Source organism: Heterodontus francisci, chromosome 45, assembly GCF_036365525.1.
Source record: "Heterodontus francisci isolate sHetFra1 chromosome 45, sHetFra1.hap1, whole genome shotgun sequence".
Lineage (NCBI taxonomy): Eukaryota > Metazoa > Chordata > Chondrichthyes > Heterodontiformes > Heterodontidae > Heterodontus > Heterodontus francisci.
In genome coordinates this window covers 17,976,118-17,997,849 of record NC_090415.1, presented here as the reverse complement: position 1 = coordinate 17,997,849, position 21,732 = coordinate 17,976,118, and the positions used below count along the sequence as shown (strand labels likewise).

Below are 21,732 nucleotides of genomic sequence, written 5' to 3'. Positions count from 1 at the left end.
GGGGCATATGTTTAAAGCGATTGGTGGAAAAATTAGAGGGAAAACGAGGATTTTATTTTCACCCAGAGGGTGATGGGGGTCTGGAACCCACTGCCTGAAAGGGTAGTTGAGGCAGAGACCCTCAACTCATTCAAAGTGAATCTGGATATGCATTTCAAATGCTGTAATCTGCAGGGCGACGGACTGAATGCTGGACGGTGGGATTAGAATAGGTGGGTCGTTTTTCGGCCGACGACACGACGGGCCAAGTGGCCTCTTTCTGTGCCAATACAAAGCAGCGCGAGCATTATAAAATTGCCGCCTCTCAGATAGCAAGCAACCCTTTAACAGATAAAGTGGGTGGCTCTGAAAAGAGCCTTTGGGTTCGCAGATTTAAGTCAGGCAGCTTCACTTGCTCTTGGTGCTCTGAGCGCTGGTTTTCTTGGGCAGCAGCACGGCCTGGATATTAGGCAGCACCCCGCCTTGTGCGATGGTCACCCCTCCCAGCAGCCTGTTGAGCTCCTCGTCGTTGCGGACTGCCAGCTGGAGGTGTCTGGGGATAATGCGGGTTTTCTTGTTGTCCCGGGCCGCGTTGCCGGCCAGCTCGAGGATTTCAGCTGTCAGATACTCGAGCACAGCAGCCAGATAGACCGGGGCTCCGGCACCCACACGCTCAGCATAGTTCCCCTTTTTAAGGAACCTGTGAACACGGCCCACCGGGAACTGCAGCCCAGCCCGGGAGGAGCGAGACTTGGCCTTGGACCGAGCTTTACCACCGGTCTTCCCTCTTCCAGACATTACCACAATCTGACAAACACTTTCAGGAAGAATGCTGAGAACCGCCCACAATAGTCCCATTTATACCTTCGGGAGGAATGGTGTCGGGGGCACTGGTGATTGGTCATTCTGCACTGGGTGTCATTGTACTCTTCATGTGACCAATCAGAGAGCTGCTGAATTCACCAATCCGGAGACGCCAAGGAGATGAGGGCGGAAAATAACGGCGCGAAATTGTCAGACTGCAAACGATTTTTCACATTTGAAAATCCCGCCAATATATTTGTAAAACACAGAGCGGCTTCAATATAGATCATCACATTTATAGGTAACTTGGTTTTACCGCAAATATTTTAAAATCTTTTTCATATTGTATTATTCTACATGTGGTAACAATTTCCAGATTCACTTTCACATTTCACCATCTATTCGGGTTTACTCTCTATCCTTTTTGAAACATTCTATAACCAGAGGACAGAAAGCCTCTTTCACAGCATTCTGTAACCATTTCAGCTCAATGTTCCTAATGATACCACATCACTGATTATAGATTGATCCCTATTGGTGAAAGACAACAGCGGAGTGTATAATCTTAGTGTCAGGTGTCAAAGAGTGAGACTGAGGGTTCCCACACCACCGGGGTTTCTAGATAATGTACTGATTACTTATTGAGAACAAACTTGATCTCGGGATATGAGTGACTGAGAAATGATGCCTGTGCGTTAAATCAGATTTTATTATCGAAATACAGCAAAGGGGCCGAATATGAACGCGTCCGTGAACAAAGCTCACAAATAGTCAGTAATTAATGATCGGGATATTATTAAGTAGAGACAGGAAGATCACACGGGCAGTGAAACTGTATTAACCAGAATCTGTGGGATTAAAACAGAGATCACAAAGGCAGTTAGAAAATACTTGGTATAAATATCAAAACAAATTGATATTATAGAGATAATGTTGTAGCTTTTTGAGAGACGTTGTGGGTGGCTCTTAAAGGTCAGAAGTCGCATTTTATACACATCCCCAGAGCTCTATGTTAATGAAGGATGGGGTGAAAACCATGTTCGTGATTGGCTGGTTTACAATGATGTCAATTCTTGAGATTCTCTATTTATCTTATTGGTTACTCTAGATAACCAATCAAATTTAGTGCACGGCGAAGCCACAATATTTCACAGCAGTCAGCTCAGTCCATTGCTTTTGCCTGTCACCTATCCACCGATATCCCTGACTTTCTCACTCCCTCTGTTACTGTCTCTTCAACTGGTTCAGTTTTGTTGGCACCAGCCCGTCACCTTTTTCATTCTGCACGGATTATTCCTCCGCACTTCAGCTTACTCACAGAAGACAAGGTGGCCGAGTGATTAAAACGATGAACTGCTAATCTGTTGTGATCTGCATGCGTGGGTTTGAATTCCATACTCCTTGTTTCTGAATGTTTAAAATAAGAGCACCGGCTTCGTGTTCCATTCGAGTGCTCTGGTTCTTTCTAAACAAGAAATACGGATGTGTAAAATAAACACAGTGACGGTGTTGTAGTGGAGTATTGCATCCAGTTCTGGTTATTTGAGGGTTCAGAGGAGATTTATCAGAATGTGTGAAGTCGGTAGAGATGGATTTGTTCTCCATTGAATCAACAACATTGAAACAGTTGAAGAGACAGTAACAGAGGGAGTCAGAAAGTCAGGGATATTGGTGGATAGGTGACAGGCAAGATCAGTGGACGAGCTGACTGAAGGGAGATTTACAACAAGTGTGAAACATCATGACAAGTGAGACAAGGAGAAACAGTTCCCATTCGCTCATTGTACAAGGACATAGTAACAGAAATTGAGGATTTGGGGCGAACACTGAGTGAGTGGTGATGATCTGGAACTCACTTCCCACAAGGGAGCTGGAAGTAGAGACAATCAATTACTTCAAGAGATGATTGAATCAGCATTTGAAGGAATTAAACTTGCAGAGTTACAGGGATAGAGCGGTGGAGTGAGTGTGACTGGATTGCCCTGTCGAGAGCTGTCATGGACTCGATGGGCCAAATAGCCTCCTTCCGTGCTGTAAATAACTCTATGTTTACTATTCGTTTCAGACTGAATACTGATCAGTTTAAAGGCTATTTTAAATCTATATTTATTCAAGAAATGATAAATTTCCAGGAGACGTACATGGATGATGAGAATCATTTTATAAATTGCATTGACTTGTTCAGTTTTAAAACTGTTTTTTTTTGTATTTTGTCTGTGTGTAGCTTGTACTCTGTCCCCGTCAGTTCCTGGTCTGTGAGTGTTATTTTATTTCATTCTCTGTTATCTGAGTGAGGGTACAATCTTTACCCAGAGCGCTGTTTGTGAACTGAACTTTACCTATCTCCCTTTTTATTATTATTAAACAAAGATCTGCACACTCTTGTTTCTGACTGAGAACTCATTTATTAGTTTAAAGGACATGTCTTGTTTAACATAGATTTCATTGAAAGAAAATTGAAGCTCAGCATTGTGGGAGATACACATGGATGATGAGAGTCTTTTGTAAGTTTTAATTTGGAAATCACATTGATAATTTTTATGTTATAAAATGAATCTGTATGATACCAGAATTGAGGTCTGACCTGCAGTAGAGAACTCAGGTCAACTGCTTGGAAAGCAGATATTCTCAGCACTATACCACCATCACTATGTGAGTTTAATGTAGGTAAATGAGTACATTATTCTGTAACATTTATTTTCTGTTATGTGACTATGTCTGGTTCCAGTTCATCATGTCAGCCTCTGGTACTCTGTATGAGGTGGGATTAATGTGGTGTATGTCAGTTTCTGGGACAGCCTGTGAGTGTGAATATACTTCTGTATCCATCAGTCTCTCAAACTGAATGTGAGTGTGGATTAATTCATTTATCATCCGTCTCCGCAACTGACAGTGAGAATGTGATTCATTCAGTATCTCTCTGTCTCTGGTATTGTATGTGAATGTGTTGTTTATTCTGTGTTTTTCTGTGACTGGTAGAGTTTGTGAGTGTGGCATTCATTCTGTACCTGTTAGGAAATATTATTGAATGGCATTGTGGACTCAGTGTTTTTTAGGCACTCCTACTCTGTGTGAATCAGATTTTTACTGTGTCTGTCTGTTTCACGTCATGGAATTGATTATGGGATGCATTATATAGCTATCAGTCTCTGGCTGTGATAGATAGATAGATAGATTTTTGATCTACAAGGCAGTAAAGGGTTATTGGGACAGCGAGGAAAGTGAAGTTAAGCACAATCAGATCAGCCATGATCATACTAAATGGCAGAGTAGGGTGGAGAGGTCAAATGGCCTACTCTTGGTCATATTTGTTATGTTCTTAAGATCTTCTCTTACTTGACATGATTGTGGGCCACATTGTGTATCTTTAAATCTCTGGACCAGAATGTGTGTTTGGAATTCATTCCTTGTGTAGTGGGTGGCACAGTGGCGCAGTGGTTAGCGCCGCAGCCACATAACTCCAGGGACCCGGGTTCGATTCTGGGTACTGCCTGTGTGGAGTTTGCAAGTTCTCCCTGTGACCGTGTGGGTTTTCGCCAAGTGCTTCGGTTTCCTGCCACGGCCATAAGACTTGCAGGTGATAGGTAAATTGCCCCTCGAAGATAGGTGGTCGGGAATATGAGATTACTGTCGGGTTAGTATAAATGGGTAGTTGTTGGTCGCCACAGACTCGGTGGGCCGAAGGGTCTGTTTCAGTGCTGTATCTCTAAATAAATGTATCTGCCTCTGAGGGAGTGTGCAAGTGTAAGATTAATTCTGGAGCAGCCAGTGTGTGTACTGTACATGCATGTTGGATCCATTCAGTATATGTAAATTATGGGTATGATATGTGATTCATTCTCCATCCATTAGGCTCTGGTACCCTGTTTCAGTGTCAGGTTCAATTTGCATCTCTGTGATGTCTGTGTGATCCTTCAGTACTTAATATGTACCTCAAGCATTCTGTTGGCTACTGTTAAATATTTTCATCTATCAATATTTTTTTCCTTGTGTTTAATATAAAATAGGAATTAACTATTTCATAGCTGTCTATTTTGTTCAATTCTTGTACATGAGTTGTGAATTGGTATCCAATTCCTTTCTCTGCCAAATTAATTGTGAATGTTAATCTTTCAATCTGATCCATGACCTGGTATGTACAGTCAAATTACACCATTTTGTAAAAAAAAAGAATGAATACTGTATGTTTCTGTCTGACCCTTAGTGACATGTTTGGACTGGTTTGTAATCTGTAGCTCAGTTGATATTGTGGGGGACTTTATTGGGATTCATTCTGTAGCTTTCAATCAGATAAATTTTGCCTGTTCTAGTTAAGATATCTTATTTGAAATGTAGTCAAATTGACAGTGTATTTAAATCTGATAATGAGTGTGTTTTTAGACTGGGTTTGATGTATCTACCAGTCAGCTGGAGTGAAATAGATACAACTTCAATCTCTCCTGCTCTGCTTGACTGTTGGATTGAAAATGTGTCTCTTGATCTTGGGATGAGTGTGGGTCTGACTACTTCTTTTGTTTGTTACAGTGGAAATGATGAGCTGGCTGTGTCACTGTGCTTTGTGAGTGATACTGTATCTACCTACTGTGTGTTGGAAGAAACTGGCTGCACTTTTCCTTGTGTCCAGGAGTCAGGACTTTCATTCTGGTTCCTTCAAATGTTTGCCTGCAGCAAGAAAAAGTAATTCTTATACTTGAAGAAAGGTCAGTGAGAAGAATCACAGAATCATTACAGTGCAGAAGGAGGCCATTTGGCCCATCGTGTCTGCACCGGTTCTCTGAAAGAGCAACTCCCTCAGTTCCATTCCCCTGCCTTCTCCCCATAACCCCACCAAATTCTTCCCTTTCATAAAACTTTCTAATTCCCTTTTGAATACTTCAGTCAAACCTGCCTCCATCAAATTCCAGATCTTAACCACTCGCTGCATGAAAAAGATTTTCCTCATGTACCTTTTGCTACTCTTACCAAATACTTTAAATTTGTGCCATCTCGTTCTTGATCCTCTGAGTGGGAACAGTTTAGTTTAGAGATACAGCACTGAAACAGGCTCTTCAGCCCACCGAGACTGTGCCGACCATCAACCACCCATTTATACTAATCCTACACTAATCCCATATTCCTACCACATCCCCACCTGTCCCTATATTTCCTTACCAGCTACCTATATTAGGGGCAATTTATAATGGCCAATTTACCTCCCAAACTGCAAGTCTTCTGGCTGTGGGAGGAAAGCGGAGCACCCGGAGAAAACCCACACAGACACAGGGAGAACTTGCAAACTCCACACAGGCAGTACCCAGAATTGAACCCAGGTCGCTGGAGCTGTGAGGCTGCGGTGCTAACCACTGCGCCACCCCTAGAGTTTCTCTCTATCCACTCTACCCAGACACCTCATGATTTTGAATACCTCTATCAAATCACCTCTCAGTCTTCTCTTCCCCTGGGAAAACAGTCCTAACTTCTCCAATCTATCTTTAAAACTAAATTTCCTCATCCCTGGATCCATTTTCGTGACTCTTCTCTTTACTCTCTCCCATGCTGTCAGGTCTTTCCTCAAGTGAGGTGCCCAGAATTGGACATCATACTTCAGCAGAGGCTGAATTAGTGTCTTACAGAAGGTCAACATAACTTCCTTGCTCTTGTACTTTATTCCACTATGAATGAAGTCTAGGATGCTGTATGTTTTATTAAACACATTCTAAACCTGTCCGGCCACTTTCAATAACTTATGCGCATACACACCTCAGTCCATCTGCTCCTGCTCCTCGAATTATACCCTTTATTCTATACAATTCCTCCATGTTCTTACTACCAAAATGAATCACCTTACATTTCTGTGCATTGAACTTCATCTGCCACCTGTCTGTCCATTCCACCAACTTGTCTATGTCCTTTTGTAGTTCTACACTATCCACCTCACAGTTCACAATGCTTCCAAGTTTCGTATCATCTGCATACTTTGAAATTGTGCACCAAGGTCGAGGAGATTAAGCTATATCAGCAAAAGCAAGGGTCCAAACACTGATCCCAGGGAAACTCCATCACAAGCTTCCTGCAGCCAAAAAACATCCATTAACCACTGCTCTTTGTTTCCTGTAACTCAGGCAATTTCGTATCTAGTTGCGACTGTCCATTTTACTGCATGAACTATAAGTTTGCTCACATGTCTGTTGTGTGGCACTGTATCAAACACCTTTTGAAGATCCATGTACACCACATCAACAGCATTGCCCTCATCAATCCTCTCTGTTAACTGCACAAAAGACTTCAGCTATTTGGTTAAACATGATTTTCCCTGAAGAAATCCATGCTGCTTTTCCTTAATTAACTCACATTTAGAGTCATCGAGTTCGACAGCACATAAATAGGCCCTTCAGCCCATCATGTACATCAGGTACCTAAGTATTCTCATCCCATTTTCCAGCACTTGGTCAGTATCCTTGTACACTATGGCAGTTCAAATGTTCATACAAATACTGCTTGAATGTTGAGGGTTTCTGCCTCTACCATCTCTTCAGGCAGTGTGATCCACATTCCAACCATCTTCTGGGTGAAAGCATTTTTCCTCAAAGCCCCTCTAAACCTCCTGCTCCTTGCCTTAAATCTCTGTCCCCTGGTTATTGACATCTCTGCTCAGGGAAAAAAAAATTCCTATCTCTGCTTCTCATAATTTTGTTTATTTTTTTTATTTAAAGATACAGCACTGAAACAGGCCCTTCGGCCCACCGAGTCTGTGCCGAACATCAACCACCCATTTATACTAATCCTACACTAATTCCATATTCCTACCACATCCCCACCTGTCCCTATATTTCCCTCCCACCTACCAATACTAGGGGAAATTTATAATGGCCAATTTACCTTTCAACCTGCAAGTTTTTGGCATGTGGGAGGAAACCGGAGCATCCGGAGGAAACCCACGCAGACACAGGGAGAACTTGCAAACTCCACACAGGCAGTACCCAGAATTAAACCCGGGTCGCTGGAACTGTGAGGCTGCGGTGCTAACCACTGTGCCAGCCAAGTCAGGTTGCCCCTCATCCATCTCTGCTTTAATAGTCCCTGTGACTATTGATTTTGCCCCCAATTACTTTTTCTCTATGTTTTTCCAACACTGAATTTAAACTAACTGGCCTGCAGTTGATAGGCTTATATTTACACCCTTTTTTGAAAAATTCCGCAGTTCTTTATCACCACCACCGAGTCTAAGGAAGAGTGGAAAATTATGTCCAGATCCTCTGTGATTTCCACCCTCACTTCCCTCAGTTTCCTTAGATGCATCTCATCTGGCTCTGGTGCTTTATCCACTTTAAGTACAGACAGACTATCTAACATTTCTTCTTTATCAATTTTAAAACCCTTTAATATCTGACTTACCTCCTCTTTCAACATTACCAAGGAAGAAGATGCAACCCAGCCAAAGACAGATGCAAAGTATTCTTTTAATACCTCAGCTTTGCCCTCTGCCTCCATGTGTAAATCCTCTTTCTGGTCCCTAATCGGCCGCACTCCTCCTTTTACCACCTTTTTACTATTTATATGCTTATAGAAAACGTTGGGATTTCCTTTAATGCTCGCTGGCCGTCTCTTTTCATCTTCTCTCATTGCTTCTCCTATTTGTTTTTTTTTCACTTCCCCTCTGGACCTTCTATATTCAGCCTGGTTCACAGTAATATTTTCTACCTGGCATCTCTCAGAAGCACACTTTTTCTTCTTTATCTCAATCTCTACCTCTTTTGCCATCCAAGGAGTTCTGGTTGTTGGTTTTAATTTTCCCCTTCAAGGGAACATACGTCGACTGTGCCCGAACTATCTGTTCTTTGAAGGTAACCCAATGTTCATCTACCTGCTTTACTGCCAGCTTTTGACTCCAATTTATTCGCCCCAGCTCCATTCTTACCCCATTGAAGTTGACTTTCCCCCAGTTAATTATTCTTACCTTGGATTGCTCTTTGTCCTTTTCCATAGTCAACCTAAACCTTATGATACAATGATCACTATCCCCTAAATGCTCTCCTACTGATACTTGATCCACTTGGCCCACCTCATTCCCAAGAACCAGGTCTAGCAGTGCCTCCTTTCTCGTTGGACTAGCAACATACTGTTGTAGAAAATTTTCCTGAACACACTCTGGGAACTCCTGCCCTTTACACTACTATTATCCCAGTCTATGTTTGGATAATTAAACTCTTACATTATAATTACCCTATAATCTTTGCACCGTGCAGTAATTTCCTTGCAAATTTGTTTTTCCATGTCCTACCCACTAGCTGGTGGCCTATAGATAACACTGATCAATGTAACTGCAGCTTTTTTGTTCCTTAGCTCCAACCAAGTTGATTCTGTCCTCGACCTCTCTGGGACATCCTTTTTCTCCAGCACTGAAATACTCTCATTAATCAATACTGACAACCCTCCCCCTTTATTTCCTTTCATATCTTTCCTGAATACCTTGTATCCAGGAATATTTAATACCCAGTCTTTCCCAGTCTCTGTTCGAGCCACAACATCAAATTTGCACATGACAATCTCCGCCTGTACCTCACCATCTTATTAACCACACTCCGTGTGTTCTCATCCATGTACCCTGATTCAGACTGTATTACATTCTGCCTCACTCTGACCCCACTTAATATCGTATTATTCCCGATTCTTGTGCGATGAATCTCCCCAGTATTCTGTACATGTCGGTATTCCTCTCTAATACTTGCTCCTGGTTCCCACACCCCTGACAATTAACTGACATGATACAAAAGTAATCAATATAATGTTTTCAATAATAATCATTATGAACAATCGGAAAAAGAAAACCAGCAACACAAATAGTGTCTGTCTCCTGCAACACTCTGCTTCTGCTGCCCACCTGTTTGCAGCGGTTTTGCGACAGTTTTGCGACATTCAGAAACAACCCACACCCCGCACCGCTCCATGAATCGGACTACCCGATGGAGTCGTCACCTCTCCCTTCCCCCCACCGGCTCACTCCATGTTCCGGGACCAGTTTCTGCTCCACAATCTCCGACTCCCGCTGAACTTCCCCGCTATTCAATGTTAATCTCTGAACACATCTGCAGACTCGCTCCCAAACCTGGTGTTGCTGCTGGAAGCAGATGTTGTTTGTTCACTTACCCCGGGACCCGGATGTCTCCATTCGCACTGATTTAAACAATCTTCCGCTCACTCACTGAATGACGCTCAGAGACAGTGTTGGGGAGAGGGGAGCGCATGCGCTCTACGCTTCATTATGACGTCGCAGTGGGCGGAGCTATAATGCGCTTGCGCAGCTCTCTGCAAGAATTGAGCGTTCAAAACTCAATGGGAACTTTTCCCATTTCACCCTCATCAATGTGTGAACAATGAAACTGAACATGGGGTTAGGGTGGAGGGAGGGTGGGGAGGGGTGGAGGGAATCTATAACCTAGAAAGCCGGGAGCTGATCCCATTTAGATGTTCAAATTGCCGTCTCTCCCTGCAGGGTGTTTGTTATTATTGAGACCCTCCTCTCAAAACAATCCGACAGAAACATGGGAGGAAGGAGGGAGTCGGTGTGTTTGCTGGGACCTTGTAGAATTCATTTCAGTCAGCAAAGGTTTGTCTAACCGGAGTGAAACCCGCGGTCAATGTGAGTAATACCGAATGGTGATCTTCATCGTTTCATTCTAAACAAGAGAGACACGGAGCTGCCGCGATTATACTGGACACACAAACACAGTGACAATAGAGCCCGTCCCAGAGTTTCAGCTCCCGATTGTTAAATGTCCTCATGTACACAGTCTTTGCTGTGAATTTTCAGGGCTCAGTTGCCGATTCCTATTCCTGTATCCCTTAAACACACGGAACCAGGAGATCCTCACACTCCATTTTGAAAGATTTATTGACAGGAATTTTTCCAAACTTTGGCTGAGTCGATCATAACCTGCTGTTCAATCATAGTATTATTCAAGGAATTAATGAGACATTCTGTTCACTACTTGGGTCTTGAACTCGGTTTGAGCAGATCAATAAGTGAAAGGTTCAGCATTTTTCCAGATATAACAGACAGAGCTGGATAGAGGGACTCAGGGTTAATCCTGCACACACAGGACAGTTTGAGTGACAGTCACACAGGGACGGGAACTCCTCTCGATTCCGTTTCCTACTCACCCAACAAGGACAGTTGGGGACTGACTGAACATCCAACTCACTATAATTCAGTACTGGAGAAAGACAGAGGCTTGTCCACTCCATCTGTCCTTACTGTATCTGGTACATTATGTGAGGGAAAGTGTTCCAGTACCTCTCACTCTCAGACAGCAACTGACATGCGTTCAGACAGACAGTGTTAGTCTTTCACTTACCATGAATAGGCGCCTCTCCAAGAACCTGTAAATCCAATATCCCGAAGCAGCTGTTCTACTCAGAACTTGGTCATGGTAGGAGAACCCCAGGAGGACAGTGGAAACACTTCAGAGATGTCCTCAAATCATCCCTCATTTGGGAAGACATTGTACTCTTCAGGGATATTTGTCAGGAACATGCAAAGGTGAACTCGACGCAGCGAAGACAGCACCCACACCTCCAATGCAGTCATTTACCTGACCCTTCCAGCAACACCAGTCCCTGATATGACAGAGTCTGCAGATCATGCATTGGACTTATCAGCCATTTCAGAACACATCAAACTGGAGTGGAAAAAAGTCATCCTTGATCGCGAGGGACTGTCTGAGATGGAAGATAATAAATAGGCCAATATAATGATCAGCAATAATAATGAACTGGAGAGGGAGGAGATCGAGTGCAGGGAGATAGAATAGGGAGGGGAAGTGGCCTGTGACGTTTATATAATGTAACACATTGACAGAGATCCTGTTCTATTTGGTACACGAATTATTCAAGATAGAAAAATGTAAACTGCTCTCTCGCTGACATATTGTACCAGAGACAACCTCTCTATTATTTCCAAACTCAAAACAGGGCCAGATTATCAACAAATACTGTATTTCTCACTGAACCACTTTTAACTGTTGGACTCTCTGCAGATTCGCAGGACAAGGCCATTCAGATATATTTTCAGTCACGAAGAGATTCATTCTGATGACATTAAGCAGAGACTATCAGATGTTTAACTTTCATCCCTCAAACACTCGGATTCACTTTTACACTTCGACGAGATCCGTTTGGACAGTTTAGGAGCCGCCCCCTCACCCCTTCCTCCGCTTTATTCCGACCATCTTCCAGTCTCAGTGTCACACACGTTACCATTAATTTGCTTTTGATCAATATAATTCAAAGGTTGTTTGCAGCGAAAATCATTGAAATAATGATGACAGTGATTTGTACAAAATATCTCATATCCATCCTATCACCATGATTACAAGCAGGCAGAACCAGGGGAAGGAAAAATCTGCTAACAGAGACTATTATTTTTGACATCAGTGCTGAGTTAATAAAGGACAACCAGTACGGATTTGCTCAGGGCAAATCATGTGCGACTAACATGATTGAATTCTTGTGGTTGAAGTTACCGAAGGTAGTACAGTAATTATTGGATATATGCTCTTCCAAAGGCATTCAATCAAGTAGTGAACAACAGACTTACATGGAGAATAGAAATGCATGTTAAAATTGACACTGGTATTCTGAGATGGTAGTTGGTTAAAGGAGAGGAGGCTACTCTGTGAACTTGTCTTAATTACACCTTCTCCTTTGTTATCTCTTGCCCCAACCCCGCTTTACTTGCTTATAAACTTTCACAATTCTAATATTTGCTCGTTCTGAAGTAGGGTCACAGACCTGAAACGTTAACTCTGCTTCTCTCTCCACAGAAGCTGCCAGACCTGTTGAGTATTTCCAGTATTTCTTGTTTTTATTTCAGGATTCCAGCATCCGCAGTATTTTGCTTTTATTTTAGAGTTTATTAGTGAACTGATCCTTTTTGCTTACTGGGCAGAACTATGCAGTGGAGTGACGCAGAAAACTGTACGAAGAACAATGTTTTTAACGGGCCCACAATTTCGAAGTTTAAGGAGGACAAAATACACAGCAATGTATGCATATAGTAAAGAGCTGTAAGTTTCAGGTAGATTTACCTGAACAGAGGTGAGACAGCGAATACCCAACCTGTCTCACCTTTAGATTCCTGACCAAGATAGACCTACAAGGTACAAACTCAAGTTATGTGACCAAGTCAGAGAGTTTATTAGGCTTAACTAAGATGTACAAAGTTAATACTTAACAATGGTAATAGATATTCAGTAACACACAACACCCGTTCTTGTTTCTGTGCTTGCTGCCGCACGGACTTCTCTCCTTCTTCATCCCTTGCTGTGTTTTTTTGACTATATTCTATCTTCTCCTTTTAAGTATCAACGATCTTCTGTTGACCCCTCTCTAAGTGTGCTGACGATGTCCTGTAACACCCTTTCTTTTATCCTTCTTGTGGTGCAAGGATGTTACCATATTAGTTTTGAATTGTTCCAAGTGTCCTAATTGGTCCAGGTTGACATCACTGTTTGACACTAGTTAGTTAATGGTTGAATCTACACACAGTACAGATGTTTCCCGACTCTTTCTATTTTAGCAAGGATCTTAAAGGTTACATTCTTGCTGATCCCAGACATTTTTTTCTTTAATTCTGCCTTTATCTCATCTCTCTCCATGCAAGGAGTGCTGGTGACTCTCCCATTGTTCTCACAAAAAGGTTTAAACAAAGTATAGCCTTGAAAACACATTTCATAATAAAGCAAGCAACAGATCAAACAGACTTCAATATATTGATGTACAAAGCATATCATTAATCCTATTATTTTAGCTGTTCTTATTTGTCACAAACGTAAAATATGTCACGGTCCATCGCGCCCACTTTGTGGATTCTCCTCCAGCGACATGACTTGCCTTTTTTTTTCCTATGGCTACGTGCATCTTCCACACAGACACATCTCTCAACATGACATTTTAACATAGTTCAGTGAAGATGACCGTCATGCTTCACAATCCAACCTTAACATTGCAGTTCTTGCATAAATGTAAGCCATGAAAATACTCTAAACTTTACACAGCGGTGAGCAGTGTTCAGGTGATACAGAAAATCTGGTGCGTTGAGCAGAGACAATCAGTTCATCTATCAAAGTCTCTTGATGTTATGCTCCTATCGAGACTACTTACAACACAACTATTCTTTTGTTATTGAAAAGCTTGGATAGATGGCTCTGGATTGTGTTATCTAAGTAGGTGGTTGTTTTCCTGACAGCAATGTGGATTGAGGGGAGATCTGATGCAGGTGTAGGTAAGTTAGACAAGGATAACCCGTTCCCATTAGTTGATGGTACAAGGACTAGGAGACACAGATTGATGGTTTTGGGAAAGAGATGCAGCGAAATGTGAGGAAGCACTTTTTGCTTTACCTGCTCCATTGCAACTGCAATGTCTGTCCACAAGTGTGGTGGAAGCAGAGACAATCAATGATTTCAATAGGAAATTGGAGAAACACTTGAAGGAAACAAACTTGCTCCAGGGTGACGCCAATCAAGCGGGAGAATGAATCTGATTGGATGATAAGAATATTTTATCAATTTCAATTCTGTCAAAGCTTTGACATTTTTTTCGTTTGTAAAATACTGCAACATAAAGTAAACCTGCAATTTAAGGTTGCGATGGCTGGGAATCGAACCCAGGTCAACTGCTTGGAAGACAGCTATGCTCACCACTATACCACCATCGCTTACTGTACTGTGATGGTCCAGCGTTTTGATTAATAGAATGCTGTACAATGGTTTCAACTTGCACCTGAGCAACACGATTTTGTTGACAGAAACACAACACTGTGAATGCTGGAAATCTGAAATAAAATCAGAAAGTGCTGCAAATATTCTGATCAATGGTCACTCACCTGAAACATTAACTCTGCTTCTCTCTCCACAGATGCTGCCAGACCTGCTGAGTATTTCCAGCATTTCTTATTATTATTTCAGATTTCCAGCATCTGCAGTATTTTGCTTTTATTTTCGAGTTTAGTAGCGAACTGATCCTTTTTGCTTACTGGGCAGAACTATGCAGTGGAGTGACGCAGAAAACTGTATGAAGAACAATGTTTTTAACGGGCCCACAATTTCGAAGTTTAAGGAGGACAAAATACACAGCAATGTATGCATATAGTAAAGAGCTGTAAGTTTCAGGTAGATGTTACCTGAACAGAGTTGAGACAGAGAATACCCAACCCGTCTCACCTTTAGATTCCTGACCAAGATAGACCTACAAGGTACAAACTCAAGTTATGTGACCAAGTCAGAGAGTTTATTAGGCTTAACTAAGATGTACAAAGTTAATACTTAACAATGGTAATAGATATTCAGTAACACACAACACCCGTTCTTGTTTCTGTGCTTGCTGCCGCACGGACTTCTCTCCTTCTTCATCCCTTGCTGTGTTTTTTGAATATATTCTAGCTTCTCCTTTTAAGTACCAACGATCTTCTGTTGACCCCTCTCTAAGTGTGCTGACGATGTCCTGCAACACCCTTTCTTTTATCCTTCTTGTGGTGCAAGGATGTTACCATATTAGTTTTGAATTGTTCCAAGTGTCCTAATTGGTCCAGGTTGACATCATTGTTTGACACTAGTTAGTTAATGGTTGAATCTACACACAGTACAGATGTTTCCCGATTCTTTCTATTTTAGCAAGGATCCTAAAGGTTACATTCTTGCTGATCCCAGACATTTTTTTCTTTAATTCTTCCTTTATCTCATCTCTCTCCATGCAAGGAGTGCTGGTGAGACTCCCATCGTTCTCACAAAAATGTTTAAACAAAGTATAGCCTTGAAAACACATTTCATAATAAAGCAAGCAACAGATCAAACAGACTTCAATATATTGATGTACAAAGCATATCATTAATCAGATTATTTTAGCTGTCCTTATTTGTCACAAACGTAAAATATGTCACGGTCCATCGCGCCCACATTGTGGATTCTCCTCCAGCTACATGACTTGCCTTTTTTTTTCCTATGGCTACGTGCATCTTCCACACTGACACATCTCTCAACATGACATTTTAACATAGTTCAGTGAAGATGACCGTCATGCTTCACAATCCAACATTAACATTGCAGTTCTTGCATAAATGTAAGCCATGAAAATACTCTAAACTTGACACAGCGGTGAGCAGTGTTCAGGTGATCCAGAAAATCTGGTGCGTTGGGCAGAGACAATCAGTTAATCTATCAAAGTCTCTTGAAGTTATGCTCCTATCTATACTACTTACAACACAACTATTCTTTTGTTATTGAACAGCTTGTATAGATGGCTCTGGATTGTGTTATCTCAGTAAGTGGTTGTTCTCCGACAGCAATGTGAATTGAGGGGAGATCTGATGCAGGTGTAGGTAAATTAGACAAGGATAACCCGTTCCCATTAGTTGATGGTACAAGGACTAGGAGACACGGATTGATGGTTTTGGGAAAGAGATGCAGGGAAATTTGAGGAAACACTTTTTGCTTTACCTGCTACATTGCAACTGCAATGTCTGTCCACAAGTGTGGTGGAAGCAGAGACAATCATTGACTTCAATAGGAAATTGGAGAAACACTTGAAGGAAACAAACTTGCTCCAGGGTGACGCCAATCAAGCAAGAGAATGAATCTGATTGGATGATAAGAATATTTTGTCAATTTCAATTCTGTCAAATCTTTGACATTTTTTTCGTTTGTAAAATACTGCAACCTATAGTAAACCTGCAATTTAAGGTTGCGATGACTGGGAATCGAACCCAGGTCAACTGCTTGGAAGGCAGCTATGCTCAACACTATACCACCATCGCTTACTGTACTGTGCTGGTCCAGCGTTTTGATTAATAGAATGCTGTACAATGGTTTCAACTTGCACCTGAGCAACACGATTATGTTAACAGAGACACAATACTGTGAATGCTGGAAATCTGAAATAAAATCAGAAAGTGCTGCAAATATTCTGATCAATGGTCACTCACCTGAAACGTTAACTCTGCTTCTCTCTCCACAGATGCTGCCAGACCTGCTGAGTATTTCCAGCATTTCTTATTATTATTTCAGATTTCCAGCATCTGCAGTATTTTGCTTTTATTTTAGAGTTTAGTAGCGAACTGATCCTTTTTGCTTACTGGGCAGAACTATGCAGTGAAGTGACGCAGAAAACTGTACGAAGAACAATGTTTTTAACGGGCCCACAATTTCGAAGTTTAAGGAGGACAAAATACAGAGTAATGTATGCATATAGTAAAGAGCTGTAAGTTTCAGGTAGATGTTACCTGAACAGAGGTGAGACAGAGAATACCCAACCCGTCTCACCTTCAGATTCCTGACCAAGACAGACCGACAAGGTACAAACTCAAGTTATGTGACCATGTCAGAGAGTTTATTAGGCTTAACCAAGATGTACAAAGTTAATACTTAACAATGGTAATAGATATTCAGTAACACACAACACCCGTTCTTGTTTCTGTGCTTGCTGCCGCACGGACTTCTCTCCTTCTTCATCCCTTGCTGTGTTTTTTTGACTATATTCTAGCTTCTCCTTTTAAGTACCAACGATCTTCTGTTGACCCCTCTCTAAGTGTGCTGACGATGTCCTGTAACACCCTTTCTTTTATCCTTCTTGTGGTGCAAGGATGTTACCATATTAGTTTTGAATTGTTCCAAGTGTCCTAATTGGTCCAGGTTGACATCATTGTTTGACACTAGTTAGTTAATGGTTGAATCTACACACAGTACAGATGTTTCCCGATTCTTTCTATTTTAGCAAGGATCCTAAAGGTTACATTCTTGCTGATACCAGACATTTTTTTCTTTAATTCTGCCTTTATCTCATCTCTCTCCATGCAAGGAGTGCTGGTGACTCTCCCATTGTTCTCACAAAAGGTTTAAACAAAGTATAGCCTTGAAAACACATTTCATAATAAAGCAAGCAACAGATCAAACAGACTTCAATATATTGATGTACAAAGCATATCATTAATCATATTATTTTAGCTGTCCTTATTTGTCACAAACGTAAAATATGTCACGGTCCATCGCGCCCACTTTGTGGATTCTCCTCCAGCTACATGACTTGCCTTTTTTTTTCCTATGGCTACGTGCATCTTCCACACTGACACATCTCTCAACATGACATTTTAACATAGTTCAGAGAAGATGACCGTCATGCTTCACAATCCAACCTTAACATTGCAGTTCTTGCATAAATGTAAGCCATGAAAATACTCTAAACTTTATACAGCTGTGAGCAGTGTTCAGGTGATACAGAAAATCTGGTGCGTTGGGCAGAGACAATCAGTTAATCTATCAAAGTCTCTTGAAGTTATGCTCCTATCTATACTACTTACAACACAACTATTCTTATGCTATTGAAAAGCTTGGATAGATGGCTCTGGATTGTGTTATCTAAGTAGGTGGTTGTTCTCCTTCCAGCAATGTGGATTGAGGGGAGATCTGATGCAGGTGTAGGTAAGTTAGACAAGGATAACCCGTTCCCATTAGTTGATGGTACAAGGACTAGGAGACACAGATTGATGGTTTTGGGAAAGAGATGCAGGGAAATATGAGGAAGCACCTTTTGCTTTACCTGCTCCATTGCAACTGCAATGTCTGTCCACAACTGTGGTGGAAGCAGAGACAATCAATGATTTCAATAGGAAATTGGAGAAACACTTGAAGGAAACAAACTTGCTCCAGGGTGACGCCAATCAAGGGGGAGAATGAATCTGATTGGATGATAACAATATTTTATCAATTTCAATTCTGTCAAAGCTTTGACATTTTTTTCGTTTGTAAAATACTGCAACATAAAGTAAACCTGCAATTTAAGGTTGCGATGGCTGGGAATCAAACCCAGGTCAACTGCTTGGAAGGCAGTTATGCTCACCACTATACCACCATCGCTTACTGTACTGTGCTGGTCCAGCGTTTTGATTAATAGAATGCTGTACAATGGTTTCAACTTGCACCTGAGCAACACGATTATGTTAACAGAAACACAATACTGTGAATGCTGGAAATCTGAAATAAAATCAGAAAGTGCTGCAAATATTCTGATCAATGGTCACTCACCTGAAACGTTAACTCTGCTTCTCTCTCCACAGATGCTGCCAGACCTGTTGAGTATTTCCAGCATTTCTTGTTTTTATTTCAGATTTCCAGCATCTGCAGTATTTTGCTTTTATTTTAGAGTTCAGTAGCGAACTGATCCTTTTTGCTTACTGGGCAGAACTATGCAGTGGAGTGACGCAGAAAACTGTACGAAGAACAATGTTTTTAACGGGACCACAATTTCGAAGTTTAAGGAGGACAAAATACACAGCAATGTATGCATATAGTAAAGAGCTGTAAGTTTCAGGTAGATGTTACCTGAACAGAGGTGAGACAGAGAATACCCAACCCGTCTCACCTTTAGATTCCTGACCAAGACAGACCGACAAGGTACAAACTCAAGTTATGTGACCATGTCAGAGAGTTTATTAGGCTTAACCAAGATCTACAAAGTTAATACTTAACAATGGTAATAGATATTCAGTAACACACAACACCCGTTCTTGTTTCTGTGCTTACTGCCGCACGGACTTCTCTCCTTCTTCATCCCTTGCTGTGTTTTTTTGACTATATTCTATCTTCTCCTTTTAAGTACCAACGATCTTCTGTTGACCCCTCTCTAAGTGTGCTGACGATGTCCTGTAACACCCTTTCTTTTATCCTTCTTGTGGTGCAAGGATGTTACCATATTAGTTTTGAATTGTTCCAAGTGTCCTAATTGGTCCAGGTTGACATCATTGTTTGACACTAGTTAGTTAATGGTTGAATCTACACACAGTACAGATGTTTCCCGACTCTTTCTATTTTAGCAAGGATCCTAAAGGTTACATTCTTGCTGATCCCAGACATTTTTTTCTTTAATTCTGCCTTTATCTCATCTCTCTCCATGCAAGGAGTGCTGGTGACTCTCCCATTGTTCTCACAAAAAGGTTTAAACAAAGTATAGCCTTGAAAACACATTTCATAATAAAGCAAGCAACAGATCAAACAGACTTCAATATATTGATGTACAAAGCATATCATTAATCCTATTATTTTAGCTGTCCTTATTTGTCACAAAAGTAAAATATGTCACGGTCCATCGCGCCCACTTTGTGGATTCCCCTCCAGCTACATGACTTGCCTTTTTTTTTCCTATGGCTACGTGCATCTTCCACACTGACACATCTCTCAACATGACATTTTAACATAGTTCAGAGAAGATGACCGTCATGCTTCACAATCCAACCTTAACATTGCAGTTCTTGCATAAATGTAATCCATGAAAATACTCTAAACTTTACACAGCGGTGAGCAGTGTTCAGGTGATACAGAAAATCTGGTGCGTTGAGCAGAGACAATCAGTTAATCTATCAAAGTCTCTTGATGTTATGCTCCTATCGAGACTACTTACAACACAACTATTCTTTTGTTATTGAAAAGCTTGGATAGATGGCTCTGGATTGTGTTATCTAAGTAGGTGGTTGTTTTCCTGACAGCAATGTGGATTGAGGGGTGATCTGATGCAGGTGTAGGTAAGTTAGACAAGGATAACCCGTTCCCATTAGTTGATGGTACAAGGACCAGGAGACACAGATTGATGGTTTTGGGAAAGAGATGCAGGGAAATGTGAGGAAGCACTTTTTGCTTTCCCTGCTCCATTGCAACTGCAATGTCTGTCCACAAGTGTGGTGGAAGCAGAGACAATCAATGATTTCAATAGGAAATTGGAGAAACACTTGAACATAGAACATAGAACATAGAACATACAGCACAGAACAGGCCCTTCGGCCCACAATGTTGTGCCGATCCTTTGTCCTCTGTCAAGGACAATTTAATCTATACCCCATCATTCTCCTTTATCCATATACCTATCCAAAAGCCTTTTGAAAGTCCCTAAAGTTTCTGACTCAACAACTTCCCCGGGCAAGGCATTCCATGCCTCGACCACTCTCTGGGTAAAGAAGCTTCCCCTGACATCCCCCTTATATCTCCCACCCTTCACCTTAAATTTATGACCCCTTGTAACGCTTTGCTCCACCCGGGGAAAAAGTTTCTGACTGTCTACCCTATCTATTCCCCTGATCATCTTATAAACCTCTATCATGTCACCCCTCATCCTTCTCCTTTCTAATGAGAAGAGGCCTAGAATGTTCAGCCTTTCCTCGTAAGACTTATTCTCCATTCCAGGCAACATCCTGGTAAATCTCCTCTGCACCCTCTCCAAGGCTTCCACATCCTTCCTAAAATGAGGCGACCAGAACTGCACACAGTACTCCAAATGAGGCCTTACCAAGGTCCTGTACAGCTGCATCATCACCTCACGGCTCTTAAATTCAATCCCTCTGCTAATGAACGCTAACACCCCATATGCCTTCTTCACAGCCCTATCCTATTGAAGGAAACAAACTTGCTCCAGGGTGAAGCCAATCAAGCGGGAGAATGAATCTGATTGGCTGATAAGAATATTTTATCAATTTCAATTCTGTCAAAGCTTTGACATTTTTTTCGTTTGTAAAATACTGCAACATGAAGTAAATAAGCAATTTAAGGTTGCGATGACCTGGAATCGAACCCAGGTCAACTGCTTGGAAGGCAGCTATGCTCACCACTATACCACCATCGCTTACTGTACTGTGCTGGTCCAGCATTTAGATTAATAGAATGCTGTACAATGGTTTCAACTTGCACCTGAGCAACACGATTATGTGAACAGAAACACAATACTGTGAATGCTGGAAATCTGAAATAAAATCAGAAAGTGCTGCAAATATTCTGATCAATGGTCACTCACCTGAAACGTTAACTCTGCTTCTCTGTCCACAGATGCTGCCAGACCTGCTGAGTATTACCAGCATTTCTTATTATTATTTCAGATTTCCAGCATCTGCAGTATTTTGCTTTTATTTTAGAGTTTAGTAGCGAACTGATCCTTTTT

The 21,732-nt window shown here is 41.5% G+C and overlaps 1 protein-coding gene, 1 long non-coding RNA gene and 4 other non-coding genes across 7 annotated transcripts; all 6 read right to left on the bottom strand.

Moving 5' to 3' along the window:
• Positions 1 to 387: 387 nt before the first annotated feature.
• LOC137356370 (histone H2A.J-like) lies at positions 388 to 777 on the bottom strand. Its single transcript, XM_068022257.1, has one exon. The coding sequence runs from the start codon at positions 775 to 777 to the stop codon at positions 388 to 390; it is 390 nt and encodes a 129-aa protein (XP_067878358.1).
• Positions 778 to 1,442: 665 nt separating this feature from the next.
• LOC137356492 (uncharacterized) lies at positions 1,443 to 9,992 on the bottom strand. 2 transcript variants are annotated; one of them, XR_010971090.1, is made up of 3 exons: positions 9,910 to 9,992; positions 5,362 to 5,445; positions 1,443 to 2,248 (listed from the first exon to the last, which is right to left on the bottom strand). It is a non-coding gene; the product is annotated as an uncharacterized lncRNA (long non-coding RNA). The 2 variants fall into 2 exon arrangements; XR_010971089.1 differs by having other exon boundaries at positions 1,447 to 2,248; positions 5,366 to 5,445.
• Positions 9,993 to 14,407: 4,415 nt separating this feature from the next.
• trnag-ucc (transfer RNA glycine (anticodon UCC)) lies at positions 14,408 to 14,479 on the bottom strand. The gene has a single exon. It is a non-coding gene; the product is annotated as a tRNA-Gly (tRNA).
• Positions 14,480 to 16,501: 2,022 nt separating this feature from the next.
• Positions 16,502 to 16,573, bottom strand: trnag-ucc (transfer RNA glycine (anticodon UCC)). Its single transcript has one exon. It is a non-coding gene; the product is annotated as a tRNA-Gly (tRNA).
• A 2,023-nt stretch (positions 16,574 to 18,596) lies between these two features.
• Positions 18,597 to 18,668, bottom strand: trnag-ucc (transfer RNA glycine (anticodon UCC)). The gene has a single exon. It is a non-coding gene; the product is annotated as a tRNA-Gly (tRNA).
• A 2,680-nt stretch (positions 18,669 to 21,348) lies between these two features.
• trnag-ucc (transfer RNA glycine (anticodon UCC)) lies at positions 21,349 to 21,420 on the bottom strand. Its single transcript has one exon. It is a non-coding gene; the product is annotated as a tRNA-Gly (tRNA).
• Between the last annotated feature and the right edge of the window lie 312 nt (positions 21,421 to 21,732).

Excerpts from the sequence above, each read along its gene's own strand:
- LOC137356370 (XM_068022257.1), bottom strand. The coding sequence starts at position 777 with ATGTCTGGAAGAGGGAAGACCGGTGGTAAAGCTCGGTCCAAGGCCAAG.